This window comes from Lontra canadensis, unplaced genomic scaffold (genome assembly GCF_010015895.1).
Source record: "Lontra canadensis isolate GAN:19392208 unplaced genomic scaffold, GSC_riverotter_1.0 scaffold86, whole genome shotgun sequence".
NCBI lineage: Eukaryota > Metazoa > Chordata > Mammalia > Carnivora > Mustelidae > Lontra > Lontra canadensis.
Window position 1 is genome coordinate 7,159,177 of NW_022631080.1, and position 15,395 is coordinate 7,174,571.

Sequence of the window (15,395 nt, forward strand, 5' to 3'; positions counted from 1 at the left end):
TGCTGAGGCTTGAACAGCCTTTTGCTTCTCTATTTGAGTTTGGGAGTTTCTGAATTCTTTTGGTCTACCTTCTCGGAAGACATAGTTCCCAGCCCTTGACTCAGCACCCAGGAGCCAGGTTCCTGAAGGAAAGGCCAAAGAAAATATACTACTTTTCTTACCCCTTTTATAAAAAGTTGACTCAATGGCAACGAGGAGACTTACAGAACAAAGGCTCTGGGTATGTGTTCACATTGAATTTCTGAACTGAAACTTTTGATTTTGAGATGATTACAGAGCCACATTCGATTGTAAGAAGTAATACAGAGAGATCTCATGTACCCTTTACCTAGTTTTCCCCAATGGTAGCATCTCACAAAGCTATAGAGCAATGCCACACCTGGAGTGATGACATTGATACCACACACCCATCTTCTTCAGACTTCCTCACTTCTCATTTGTGTGTGTGTGTGTGTGTGTGTGTGTGTGTGTGTGTGTGTTCTATGCAATTTTATCACATCTGTACCTTTATCTATCACTATAGCCAAGATACAGAACAGTTCCTTCATAGCAAGGCTCTCTTGTGATCTTTTATAGCCACACCCACCTCCCTCCTGACACCCCTCCCTACCTCCAGAGACCACTAATCTGTTCTCCATATCTATGATTTTGTCACTTCAAGACTATCATTTAAATGAAATGGTATGGTACGTAGCCTTTTGAGCTCGCTTTTTCACTCAGCGTAATTCAGTAGAGGTTCATCCAAATTGTCTTGTGTATTGTCCGTTCATTCCTCTTTACTGCTAAGCAGTAGTCCATGATATGGCTGTACCACACCATGTTGCACCAGCCACCTCTCCTCTTGAAGGTCATCTAGTTCATTTCCGGTTCGGGGCTAGTCCATAGAAAGATGATATGAATATTTGTATACAGGTTTTTATGTGGACATAAGCCTTCATTTCTCTGGGATAAATGCTCAAAAATGCAGTTGCTGGGTTGTATGGTATCTGTATGTTTAGTCTTACAAGAAACTGCCCTACCATTTTCCAGAGTGGCTATACCATTTCACATTCTCACCAACAATGTTTGAGTGAACCAGTTTTTCCACACTGAATTTTTTTTAAGGAGGCTCCAGCCCAGTGTGGAGCTCAGTGAGGGACTTGAACTCATGACCCTGAGATCAAGACCTGAGCTGAGATCAAGAGTCAGATGCTTAACCAACTGAGCCACCCAGGTGGCCTTCCACATCAAATTTTAATCATGTGAATTACAATATAGCTTTGAATAATTAGTGACTGGGTAACCCAATGTGAATCACGCATTCCTGGCTATTTCTCCCTCTTGGTCACTTAGGAAAGCTTTGAGACATCAAGAGCAGACAGGGAGACGTATCTTCTGGAGCTTTTCTCCATGGCATCTTTATTTGTGCCTCATACCCCAAACTCTATGTTCAGTGATGGGTCCTCGTTGCACCACAGGCAGTCAGTAGCCACTGATGACCACACGTGTGTCATATATCTCCTCTCAAATTCCTTTTATTTTAATGTTAAACGTTACACACAAATACCTTTTGTACAAAGAATACAAAGTTTTCTGGCCTTTCTCTTTTCTTACCTAAGGCATATCTTAAACCAATAAGTGCTAACAGTTGAATAGGAATGGATTGTCATACTTAAACCAACAAGTAAATATGACAAGGCCATTCAAACATGGGCTACAAAATAATAAACCAAACATTCTCACTTTTTCTCTTCACCTGTCTCCCTTTGGCCAGGTGGAATTCGCTGCAGACATAGGCCTTCACTATAAAGGAGAGCTAACAGTTGTTTTACGTTACATCCCCCCAGAGGAGAACCTGATGATTCCTCTAGAACAAGTTCAAGGTAGAGTAAAAATCAATGACTTTGACCATGGGCATTTTGTGTCTAGACGTATGGTAACAGGGATCAGGAATTGGTTGGATTATGTTACTTTGGCATTACACAGATTAAAATGTAAAGGGTTGGGTGTCACTGTCTTGGAAGAGAGTTGAGAAGTATATCCTACAAATGGGTAAGGGGGCAGGATCTTTAGGAGTAAAGGACAAAGTTTATACTAGAAACCAGGCTTACTGGTGGCATTTGTTTCCTAGAAATCCCAGAGATCTAGGATGTTCCCCAGGATGGAGAAGGGTGGTGGGGAGGAGTACAGTCTGTGGAAAGGAGAGATGTAAAAAGCTGCTGTATAGATTTCTGACAGTCACAGTTACTCAGGGAGTCTTGAGGAAGAAGTTGACCTAGAACACAGGATGTAAAGGAAAAATCCAGATGGAGTCAACTTTTAAGTCCTTTTGGCCTTCTGCCATCAACTGATCCAAGCATCCTTCTCTAGCCTTCCATTCACTGTCACCCTCTTCATTGTGACCCTGTGCAAGTAATTCACTGCCTCTTTGCCTCCGTTTCCTCACTTCATAGGGCTAGTGCAAGGATTAAATAGGTTCATTCATGGAAAGTGCCTAAACCAGTACGGAATAAAGGCGGTGGCGGTGATTATTACTCACATTGAGCCATTTCCTCAGAATAAAAATGTGACGTGGGGAGAGTTGTCTCTCAATCAAAAACATAGTTGTGCCTGGGCCATGTATAGCCTTTAGAGCTCCCTAGAAGGAAGTCGCGGAATTTTCTCTTTTGGAGTCTTGGCACTTCTGTGTGGCTATCTCTGTAACTGTTCTCACGGGGAGCAAGAATATGGCTCAGGCAGCTCTCAGATTCGTTTCCATTTTGTTCCTCTATACCCTTTAAAAAAGTACTCCTTGTTGGGAAGTATTTACAGTTTTAAATTTATTTGTTCTTCTTCTTTTTTTTTTTTTCAAAAAACACAAATGAAAGACCTATCCAGAAGGAATCTGGTGAGGTAGAAACATTTGAATAAATCATGGAAAAACACAATAACATAATGACCCAGTTCAGTCAGCAAATGAAATAAATCTTGGCAGGTTTTCTTTGTGAATTTTGAAATGGAACCCATGATTTCTCTCTCTTCCCTTCTCTCCCTTCCCCCTCCTTCTCCCTTCCTTTCTTCCTCCCTCCTTCTCTATCTCTCTCTCTTTGATGGCTGATGCAGGAAAGAAGACCTTCAAAAGGGGAAAGAAGAAGGAGTCACCCGTAATCTTTGGAGGAATACTGGAAGTGTTCATCAAAGAGGCAAAGAATTTGACAGCGGTGAAGTCAGGAGGCACTTCTGATAGCTTTGTGAAGGGGTAATTTTGTTCTAACTCATCTTAGAAGATACTTAATGGGAGTTGAGAAGTTCTGTGACCCATGAGACAGGGTTGGCTATGAGACTTCTGTGTTCATCTTACTCTAAATGGACAAGGAGAAAGCTACCTTAAATGCTGGCTTTTAGATCTGAAACAACACGAGGCGAGGGGGCTCCTAATTCTAGTTTTCCCCTTGCTTCCAGCATATCTCAGGATTTCCCATCATTCTCACCCTCAATACTGGCAGATTTTCCTGTGAGATTCATTTCTCAAAGGAGGAGAAAATATGATTTTCTCTGTAATATATTTATATTGTGCTTTGTTATCATTTGGTACTGGCAATAAACAACAAGAATATTGGCTCCTTCATATTTTGCTCTCTTAGGGGAAATTGTAAAAAGTAGAAATTTCAGAGCACCCTCCCTGGAGATAGTGACTGGAGAGTGTTTTGGGGACAGCATATTTCTTTTTTCCAGTTTTTTTTTTTTCTTGTGCTTGATTTCTAGTTTCATAGAATCATGGTCAGAATAAATGCATGGTATGATCTCAGTCTTCTCAAGTTTATTGAGGCCTATTTTGTAGCCTAACATGTGATGTATTCTGGACAGTGTTCCATACGTGCTTGAAGAGAATGTATATTCTTTGTGGAATGGAACATTCTGTGTACATCTGTCATGTCCATCTTGTCTAATGTGTCATTCAAGGACACATTTTCCTTATTGATTTTCTACCAGGATGCCTATCCATTGATGTAAGTAGGGTGTTAAAGGTCCCTGCTATTGTATTACCATTAATTTCTCTCCTTATGTCCATTAATATTTGTTTTCGGTACTTAGGTGTCCCAATATTGTATGCATAGATAGTTACAATTGTTATACCCTCTTGTTGGATTGATCCTTTTATCATTACGTACTGCCCTTCTTTGTCTCTTGTTACAGTCTGTTTAATTAATTTTTTTAATTTTAATTCAGTTAGCCAACTTCTAGTACTTCATTAGTTTCAGATGTAGCATTTAGTGATTTGTCAGTTGCATATAACACACAGTGCCCATCATAGGGATACCCTCCTTAATGCCCATCACCCAATTACAGTCTGTTTTAAACTCAGTTTGGTCTGATATAAATATTGTTTTTTCCAGCTGCTTTTTTTTTTTTTGCTTCCATTTGCATGGTAAGATTTTTTTCATCCCTTCACTTTCAGTCTTGTATGTATCTTCAGGTCTGACTTGAGTCTCTTATAGGCAGCATAAAGATGGATCTTGTGGGGTTTTTTTGGTCCATTCCGCCATCCTCTATCTTTTGGTTGGAGCATTTAGACCGTTTATGTTTAAAGTAATTATTGCCATGATGTGCTTGGAACTAGAGGGTATTATGCTAAGTGAAATAAGTCAAGCAGAGAAAGATAATTATACGATTTCACTGGTATGTGGAATTTAAGAAACAAAACAGAGGATCATAGGAGAAGGGAGGAAAAATAAAATAAGATGAAATCAGAGAGGAAGGCAAACCATAAGAGACTCTTAACTATAGAAAACAAACAGAGTCCCTGGAGGGGCGGTGGGTGGGGGGATGGGATTACTGGGTGCTGGGCATTAAGGAGGACATGTGATGGAATGAGCACTGGGTGTTGTATGCAACTGATGAACCACTGAACTCTACCACTGAAACTAACAATATATTATATGTTAATTGAGTTTAATAAAATTTTAAAAATAAGGTAATTATTAATAAGTAGACACATACTGCCATTTGTTCATTGTTTTCTGGTTGTTTTTGTAGTTCTTCTCTGTTCCTTTGGTTTTCTCTTGCTCTCTTTCTTTGTGGTTGATGAGTTTCTGTAGTGTTATGTTTGGCTTTCTTTTTATTTTTTTTTTTGTCTATTTATTACAGGTTTTGGGCATGAGGTTAATTCTTTGAGTCAATGACATTATTGTTCCTCTCATCAATCCTTCTTAAAAAACTGTAATTGACTCTGTAAGAAAATGAGTCAAACCTTTACCCTCACACATTCTAATTTTGGTAAAGCCAGTAGTAAGGTGAAGCAGGTATCTGGGGCTTTCCTGCTGGTGAATGTGTGGGCCTGAGTCCCAGTTCATCTGTCCTTCATTTTTTTTCACAATAGTTTTAAGCATAAAAGAAATGCTTTATTTGCATCCTGTGACTACGACTTGCCTCACCAGCCCCACCATCCTGTTCAGGCCTCTCATGCCCACTGTCTAATGGGATGAGGGAATGGCTCCTCACCTATGGCCTCATTGTGGCCTTGCAGGGGTGACTAATATCTTTTGAAATAGTTTTCACTATATCATGTTGAACATTTACAAAACAGAGATAATAAAGGATGATATCTTTATTCGATAGTGAAAAAAAGGCCAGTGACTTTCTAGTAAATTCTTTCTCTAATTACACTTAAATATTGAGCTGATCTTAAAGGAACCTCAGGTTTTTTTTCTAAGAGTGCATTAGAAAGGGGGCACCTGGGTGGTTCAGTTAGTTGAACATCTGACTCTTTGTTTTGATTCGGGTACTGGTCTTGGGATCCTGGGATTAAGCCCTGCATAGGATTCTATGCTCAGTGGGGATTCTGCTTGAGATTCTCTCCCTCCCTTTCCTTCTGCCCCTCCCCAACATGCTCACTCTCTCACACTCTCAAAATAAATAAATCATTAAAAAGGAAAGAGAACATCAGAAAGCAAAATTTCTTTCTCTCGCATGTATACAAAGACAAAGGGTAAACCATCTAGGGCAGGTATGAAAGCATCATGATAATTAGGGACTCTTGTTTCTTCTCTCTTGGGGTGGTATCCACCTCATGGCCAAGATCGCTGCTGGAGTATCAGCTATCCCATCTAAATTCCAGCTGTCAAGACAATTCTCAGAAATTTCATGCAGAACCACTTTCTATATTCTTTGGGCAGGATCTTAGTACATTGGCTATGCTGGAAGCAAGGGAGGCTGGGAATGTAGTCTTTATTCTGGACAATCTTGTGCCTAACTTAAAAAAAAGAGTCTTTTTGGGGCACCTGGGTGGCTCAGTGGGTTAAAGCCTCTGCCTTCAGCTCAGGTCATGATCCCAGTGTCCTGGGATCGAGCCCCGTATCGGGCTCTCTGCTCTGTGGAGAGCCTGCTTCCTCCTCTCTCTGCCTGCCTCCCTGCCTGCTTGTGATCTCTCTCTCTGTCAAATAAATAAATAAAATCTTTAAAAAAAAAAGAGTCTTTTTAAAGAGTAAGGAGAGCATGAATATCGAGGGATAAGCAGTCTCTTCTTGGTACATGGAATGAAATCTTAAGTGTTGCACGGTGTCTTCTTTATTGTAAGTACCTACTACAGGAGATATTTTCATTTAGAGAAGAGGGAAGGACCAAAATAGGATTAGAAAGGAGAGTACAGGCATTTTGCTATTGTCCTACTTAAAATAAACAATAAAATCTTCCACTTAAATCTAGATGTAAGCATATAAGTACCTTGAAGAAAAAATGAAATACACACAGGCACCAAGAACTACGGGGAATGGAAATAACTACTCAAGGAAGCCATTTTCTGTTTTCCCCGATGGCTTGATTGCATTTTCTCTTGCAGCTACCTGCTCCCAGATGACAGCAAAGCTACCAAGCACAAAACTCTGGTGGTAAAGAAGAGTGTTAACCCTCAGTGGAATCATACTTTCATGTTCAGTGGCCTGAACCCCCAGGATATAAAGAATGTTTGCCTAGAACTTACTGTCTGGGACAAGGAGGCGTTTTCCAGCAACATCTTTCTGGGAGGAGTTCGTTTGAATTCTGGAACCGGTGAGGGACTTGGCCACCCTGAGATAGTGTGTGACTAGTGGTTCCTGTGGGTTAGTATGTAGGAGATGTACATGTAGCTTCAATGTTTATATTCAGTCCTTTTATAAAATATCACTTACACTTTAGTCTAAGTGAATGTCAACTACTTTCGTGGGTGTTGTTTCAGGTTTTTCTCAGGGGAGGATCACCGAGACAGCACAGGCTTCTGAGAGGGGAGAGAATGATTTCCAAGATCAACTTTACTTCATCCTCTTCTCAGATGACTCACTGGTTGAATTGAAAGGAAACCCACTTTTCTCCCTAAAAAATAACACCTAATGTTGTTCAAACAGATTGTGGAAACATGCCGCTGATGTCACAAGACACGGCCACAACCGGGCAGATTGGAGGGAAATGATGGGGGCAGAGCACAGGTAGCCCCCAAGACCCTCATTATCCCATAACTTATGTCAGACACAGAGGGTCGATGTTGTGCACTGTGGTCAGTACTGTTAAGAACAACCCCACCTGTGTGGTGCTGTGCGTAGTTATAGATTAAGGAAAGCCAAAAATATCTATACCACTAAACTGAAAAGTCACCAGGTTGCAGAAGCAGCCTTGTTAAAAAAGGAGAGCCCCAGAGCCCACTTTATCCTGTTCCTCTGTCCTCTTACCTCAGTCTCAATGAGCCAGCTATCTGAGAGACTACCAGAGCAGGGGAAGAAATGGGCCATGAGGGCCATCCTGCTTTGTTTCTCATTATCTTGGCAGAAGAGTGTAGTGCCAACTGCAAAGGGAGTCTGTCGTTCTAACACTACTCACTAGGTAGGGTGAGTGAAAACAAGCCAGTGAAGGACTCTGCTCAATAAGGCCCCCTCAGAGGTTGATAGGTGTCTTCCAGAAGATCCAAACATTTCATCTGTGAAGGGTAATGTTCCCTTGTGCCTTCCTCTCAGGTGTGAGCCATGGGAAGAGTGTGGATTGGATGGACTCTCAAGGGGAAGAGCAACGCCTGTGGCAGAAGATGGCGGACAATCCTGGGACTCCCGTCGAGGGTGTGCTCATGCTCCGGTCCAGCATGGGGAAGTGTAGGCTCTGAAGGTACCAGTCTCCAAAGTGAGACCTCCAGGCACTGTCTGTCTGCTGTTTGATCCCAGTATTGGTCTTGCGACCTGGGATTCTGCTTCCCTGCCATTTTTCACCTGAGGGTATTGGGACATGTGAGTAGGGATGTCCACGTTATGAACATTTAGAGTCTCGCTGAGTGTCTCAAAGAGCATGTACCTCTGTGTGTCCAGGGACCAGGGCCTTTTTGATTGGATGGTAAAAAGTGTGCCACACTGTCCTGTCAACGGCACGTTATGCAATGATTCATAGACTTTATACCATAAGGGAAATAGTACAAGCTTCTTTGAAACTACAGTTGAAATTTGGAATCCCTAAACTTTTTCTATTACTGAGTTATTTTACATTTCCTAAAATGGTTTGAGGGTTAAAGGGGCCACTCATAACGTAGATCACTTGTAGAGTAAGAAGAATACTGACTACGCTTTCCTCACCCTGGGAATTCCCATAATCCCTAAAAGGCATTGTGGGGATGGTTGCTCAGACAAGGAGATGGCCCTGTTATTGTAGCAAAGTTGTGGATTAAGCAGGTAAGTTTTCAAGATGAACGGACAGGTTTTTCTATGGTGATTATATAATCTATAATCTAAATCAGACCAGTTTTGAGAGTGAAAAGAACTAGATCTTTCTATCCGAACAATAGATGTAAACCAGGATCGACCAGGGAAAATGGACACGTAGTGTCACCCTAATTATGACTTAGGAGTTAGAGAGCTCCATTGTAAATATCTATTTTGTAAAATATTCTAAGCCACTGACTACAAGGGAATAAGAACTAATGTACATTTTGAGCCCCTGCATGTGTCGTATCTACTGATATCCCACTGGTCAAAGGAAGTCATATGGCCAAGCCTAAAATCAGGAGGCAGCGAAATCTACTCTGTTCACGGTGAAGCCATAGCAAGCATGAGGATCCAGGAAGGGAAGAAGAATCAGTAGTTCAGTAGTTCAATCTACTTTACCTTCTATTAGCTGAAATTCCAGGTGCGTCAGCCACCAAAGTTAGAGGCAAAGATAGTTAAAGTTGAAAGGTACTTCAGACCTGGTTCCTCATTTTGCATATTCTAAACCTGAAGCCCCTAGAGAGCTGAAATGACTTGCCCAAGATTGTATAGAAGCCATGACGGTATCCAGACGTAAATCCAGGGTGTGACTTGTCAGCCAGTGTTCTTTCTACTGTAGCCCTTGGCATAATCTTACACTTCTCAGGGTGGATGGGAGGGCAGAGATGAAGGAAGGTGGAGTGGAGGTGGGTTATTTCAGTATGAAGTACCTGCCTCACTCTTCTTCTGGAGTCCTATTCTAGCCCCTCAGTTCATTTTTTCACTTGAATTCATATAAAATCTTCGAAAAGGTAGAAACGGAATTTTAGTGATATGAAAGCTAGAATCATCTTCAGGCTTATTCAAGCTAATTTTTCCCATATTCTGAATTTCTTCTTGAATTTTAAAAACTGAAATAAGAATATATTTAGTATTATTCTTAGGAATAAGCAGTCCGTTTTCAGTATTATTCAAAAATAGGCTAATTCTCAAAAATTGAACTTATTGGTCAGTTGTAGCTTAGTACCTAGGGAACATTTTTTTTAAACTCAACACCCATATCCCTGTGCTGCTCTTCTTAAAAACAGAAAGCTAAAACTGTAAGATCATCACTACTTCCTATATTAGAAAAATTAATTGTCTTCAGACTTAATCTGACTCATTCTGTCTGCAGTGACATTATTAGGGTACATGAGAGGGTGATGTTGGTGACGTCTGGAGACCTCTCCAGTGTAAACAAACTAAAGTATATTTATTCACTAATCATAGAAGTGGCAAAATAATAAATTCCAAAGTGTATACCTTGGACTCAAGATGAGCATAACTCTATGAGTTCAGACCTTTGCCACTTTTAAAGCAATTATTTTTTCATAAAATCCAATATCTAATTGGGTATTTCCATAATGCAAAAACCCAAATATGCAGAAGTCCGTCAGAAACCTGCAGTGGTATTCTCAGAAAGAAAAGGTGAATTGACCTTCAGGTCACTCTGTTTTACTAAGTGTTGTGTACAAGTACAAATATTTTTAAATATAGGTAATGTATGTGAATGGCACAAAAGTTAAATAGTTCAAAACTGCGAAAAGTAAGTCTGCCTTCTTTATCTTCCCTAGCAGAAATGATTGATAGCCTCATTCTTTCTTATGGCTATATTAGGTGTTGCATTATAGAGATATGGCACATTTATTTAACCCCACCTATCAAATGCCACATTACATATGGTTAACTTCGCTACCTACATTTGGTGGCTTTTCTGAGCAACATTTCAAACATCAACACTTTCACATTCAAAATGAGGCATATGTATTATACAGCCATTCCACTTTTGGGTGTTTATCCTCTAGAGGTGGATACAGATGTGAGAAATGAGTACGTACGAAAGTATTTATTGCAAAAGATAGGAAACGATCCAACAGCCCATCAGTAGAAGCCTTCTCTAATATCATATATGCCTACTTTCTCTGTTTCATTAGTCTCCCTCTCCTTCTCTGCTGAAGATCGCTCAGTGATAAACTCTGGATTCTCTAGTCCTTGTTCTTTCCTTCCTCCTCACTTCAAACACCCTCTCAGGCATTATCATGTACCATGCCTCTGTGGGTTTCTGTGCTTATAACTTCACACTCGCATCTCCAATCCACACCATTCCTCTCAGCCCCAGACCCAGATCCAGCTGCCCATATGACATAGCCACCAGGACAGCTTGTGTTTTCAACAGAGTCAAGACTGAACTCTTCATTAGAGCCGTCCTCTTGTACCCATTTCTATCTACTTCAGTACATCCTGTCTCTCTACCTCGTACCCTCCTCTATCCAGTCACCATAAGTAATATAGTTTCAGCCCAAGATAGCTCACCCCACCCTGTGTCAGCACAGATAAAGGCACAGAGGGTGCTCTCCAGCCCAGTTCTCCATATCACCTTCTCAGAAGAGACCTTGGCCTTGCCTGGAGTGTCCTCCTCCTTATTTGGAGATCTTGGCCCTCACTTTTCCCTCCTGTGAATCAGACAAGTTGTAAAGGGCCGTGGGCAAGCTTTAAAGCCTGACTTTATCCATTCAGTTTGTCAACAGCACTCGCAGGACACATGGAAGATTATCTACCAACTCTCATTTCATTCACATGGTCACTGGAACTGGAATCATTGGGATGCAGATTTTCCAGGTCACAAAAATGCCAAAAGCGAAGCTATTTCGTGGGACTTCATATTCCTGGCCTCTTTTTTCCTTAATAAACTTATACAAATTTATGACCAACGATCATTAAGTACTTAACTAACTAATGGATGAATTGAACCTACCTGATTCACAGTAATAGGGGTCTCGTCATCACCTGCTCCCCTAAGGTTTCCATTTGCTGGGGGAGGAGAAAGTTATGGATGAAACAAGGGCAAATCCCACTTTTAGAAACAGAAGAGATTGAAATATCAAGTCACCCCAGAAGTATCTCAGAGTAAAAGCCTATGGATTTGGGACTGTGATCAGTGTTTATTTTTTCTTCTGTATAGATCTTTCACATCACACTGAGCATTGCCCTTAGGAGTTGGCAGAATGGCTTCCAGTGGCTTCCGAAGCCATGGAAATTGGGCTGCATCAAGGATTCCAAAGGATTGTCGGAGTCATCTGGAGTGTGAATTTAATACACTGATTCCAGAGCCTTGTCCCAAACCTACTGAATAAAATCTCCAGGATTTTAGCAAGCTTCTTGGGTGATTCTAATACAAATGGATCACAGTTTGAGAAACACTGTATTAGAGGACAGAATAACTCGACTGTATTCTTTGGGCTAACTCTATGTCGTGATGGCAGATTGGATTTGGTTAACCTGGATGTTGCTCATTGCAAGGCAACCATAGTGAGGTGAAAGGAGCCTAACCTCCGACTAAGAAGATGTTAGCTCAGGTCTTGACTACTTACCAACTGTGTGACCTCGGTCAAGTTAATTCTCCAATCTAGGCCTTGATCTATTTGCCTGTAAAGTAGGAACAATTGGGTTAACTTGGAGTTACCGAAGACATGAAATAAAGTAATATATGTAAATATGCTTTGTAAATTTTAACGCACTGGCCAGGGGAAAGGTCATTGGTGAGCTAGTTATAACATTCTGTGGTTCATAATCTCTTAGGCCCTTCTTTTCCTAAATGCTTCGTTAGGGCTTAATCATTCCATGTACAGTGAAGTGGTTTCAGTGTACAGCAGAGATATAAGAAAGAAAAAAATCCTTATTTTGTGCCATGTGACCTATTGTGGGTGGTAATAATTTATTTATTTTAGGCTGGAATTTCCTGCTTCATCTGACAAGATAATAAATATTTCAAAATGTGTTTTATTTGATGGACAGAAAAACTGTGGTCCATTTTTTAATAAGTTGTGGGATCTGCAAGCAAACCATGTTGTTGCACCTTTCCTTAACACCCTCTTCCATTGGGAAGACCAACTCTTTCTGTGGCCCATTGCCTAGCCTTCATGCCATGGAGATCAAACCTGCCTTCCTCCCAGGGATGTTGTTGAGAATCATGCTTTTTATTTGCAGAAGGAAATGTACCATTCTGTTGAAACAAATTCCACAGAAATACAAGCCACTGTTGTCATTATGAGAAAAGCATAGTGTTTCAAAGATTAACAGTCGTACCTCATTTACCTCACGAGAATTCATCAAGCTATTCTGGTAGAGAGTTCCTTTCCCACTTGGATAAGGGATGTGGAATATATAGTTAGTATGGCCTGTAAATGACAAAACACTCACATAGGGTAGTAGATCTTCTCTTTCTCTTTAGTAGTTCAGCACAAGAGGAGACTTAGCTCTGCTTTCCTTTTTTCCTTGGTTGAGGCAAAAATCAATACAGCAAGCAAATAAAATATTATTATAGTTAAAGCAGAAGTTTAAATCATTGGCATTTGTGAGGGGAAAAAAGTCTCCTTCTAGAAGGGCAGGGAATTAGATGAGTGTTTGAATATAAATATTTTGTTTCATCCCTTTATGGTTTGATCTGCTTACTTCAGGGAAGGAATCTCATGCCTCCTTCCGTGCATTTTTTCTGCTTAGCCAAAGATTCCTTTTGTCTTAAGAAAGTTGAAACTTGTTTGTGCCAATCCATGAGAAGGGATGAGGCCCAACAATACAACTTTTTAAATCTCTCTCATTTGGAAACAAGGAAGGGAGGGAGCCATTCCATTATAAGGCAGATTATGTCCATCATTTATGGTTCTTTTTTATCATTTCCCCATATTCTTTATTCATAAATGGACATTTTTGAAGAGAGATCATTGGTTTCAGTGGATGTGAAGAAATAGATGTCTAGGCTTTCTTGAATCTTTTTGCTTTTGACCTGCCTCATCACCACCAATTAATCTTTCCTCCTTAATTCCTAAAGCTCTTCTTACATTGTCCCTCTGACTGATGGAGTGGTCTACAAGAATCTCAGGAGATGCCCAGAAGCCTTTTTTTCCACATGGATTAATGGAAATATTAATTGTTAATTTTCAGCTTTTTCCTTTCACTTCCAAACCCAGCTCCCTAAGAGTCATAGGTTTGTAAAGCATCTGAATCCACAAAGCCAGTTTGCAGGGTTGGATGGGGACTGTCTTGGCTACTTTCCAGGGTGATAAGGGGCATGAAACATCCCTGAAAAGGTAATGAGGTATTGAACTTCTCTAAGGAAAAGTACAGGATTATGGTATTTCAGTAGGTAAGTGAGGAGGGAACCCCATGCCTGGAGAGCATTCATGGTTGATAAATTCCAAGAAAGGTCTCTCTAGAGGCAAGGTTTTTGTTTTGTTGAGTAGGGAATACAGTGTGGGCCAGACCTGAATCGTTAAGGATGTAGGGAAAGGAGAGGGGTGTTACCTCCATTGGGGGTTTCCATTGTACCCCTTCCACCAGGTAGGTGTTCCTCAAAATAAATGCTATACAAATATTTAAACAACCCCTTAGAGGGGCACCATATCATCAGGGCAGAAATGGGCCCAACTGAATGCACTATATCTCCATCCCTACATTGAGGGTCATTGTCACAAGCAGGTTAGGGATTTTGTTGTTGTTGCTTTTTCTGGGCCTGAAGATGAGTCTAGGAGTTTAGCCAGCTACAGAAGGAAGATTAACACTTTCAGTACCCTGAGAGCAGCTAAAGATGACTGGGTCACTGTGACACTGGAGCGGAGGCTCTCCTTTCTTAGAAACAAGAGGGGTAACTTTCCAAACAGCCAAAGACTGGGTCTTCTACTTGTGAGTCTGTTCATTCTGCTTTGTCCCTGGCCCCTACCTGCTTTAGCTGTCCATTTACTCCTCAAATCCTGCTTGGATAGGAAGTTGATCTCTTGGTTTGCTTTTGAATCAGTAAAATTTTATTGATCGTTGCAGTATTAGATCTACAGAAAAGGTGAGCAGAAAGTACAGAGAGTTCCCATATCCCACTGCCCCTTCCCCTGCAAGTTCCTCCTCTAACGAATCTCGTGGTGTGGCACGTTTATTGCAATTGATGCATCAGTATTGGTACATCATTATTAATTAACGTCCATAGTTTATATTAGGGTTCATTCTTGGCGTTTTACAGTTCTGTGGGTTTTCACAAATGCAAAATGTCATGTATCTACAATTACATCATCGTGCAGAATAGTTTCGGTGTCCTAGACATCCCCTGTGAGCAAACCTGTAGCAACCACTGATCTTTCCACCATCTGTAGTGTCTTGGCCTTTTCTCAGTATGTCATGGAGTAGAAATCCTACAGTATGTGGCCTTTTCTGACCTGCTTGTTTCACTTACTGATGCATTTAAGGCTTCTCTGTGGCTTGTTGTGGCTTGATCGTCCATTTGTTTTTATTTTTTTTTTAATCGTAGCAAGAGCACTTAACGTGAGATTGCCCCCTCTTACCACGTTTTTAGGTGTACAATGCAGTATCTTTTCAAGTAAAGAGGAAAGGATGGAAAACTCTAGGAAATAATAATGTGTTTTAAAAAACCCCCTGGAGATGACAGGCGGGCTGTATGCATTGTGCTAGTTTTCTTGGTTCTATTTTTGACTCCAAACAATTGTTCCTATCCACTTGTCTTGCTGGGTTCAGGGCAAAATTGGTAACAATACTTAAATGTGTAACATGCCTACTTTTAAGCTTCTGTATGGAACATGCACCCCAAACCAAAGCTTTGTGCCACCCTGTCCTTGCTGCAAAGTATAATGTCTTTTCCATTAAATTCACTTTCTTAATATCTCTAACGTGTTCTATTGCAAGTTACTCCCGAGTTCTTGAAGA

General features: G+C 40.7%; 1 protein-coding gene across 1 annotated transcript in view; it reads left to right on the forward strand.

The window, feature by feature from the left end:
- The window catches only part of SYTL5 (synaptotagmin like 5), a 110,550-nt gene extending 102,321 nt beyond the window's left edge, over positions 1-8,229 (forward strand). Inside the window, exons 14-17 of the mRNA XM_032883142.1 lie at positions 1,754-1,862; positions 3,082-3,217; positions 6,797-7,005; positions 7,941-8,229. Coding sequence (XP_032739033.1) covers positions 1,754-1,862; positions 3,082-3,217; positions 6,797-7,005; positions 7,941-8,083 — 597 coding nt within the window. The 3' untranslated portion in view covers positions 8,084-8,229. The remainder of the gene's footprint in view (positions 1-1,753; positions 1,863-3,081; positions 3,218-6,796; positions 7,006-7,940) is intronic.
- Positions 8,230-15,395: the final 7,166 nt, after the last annotated feature.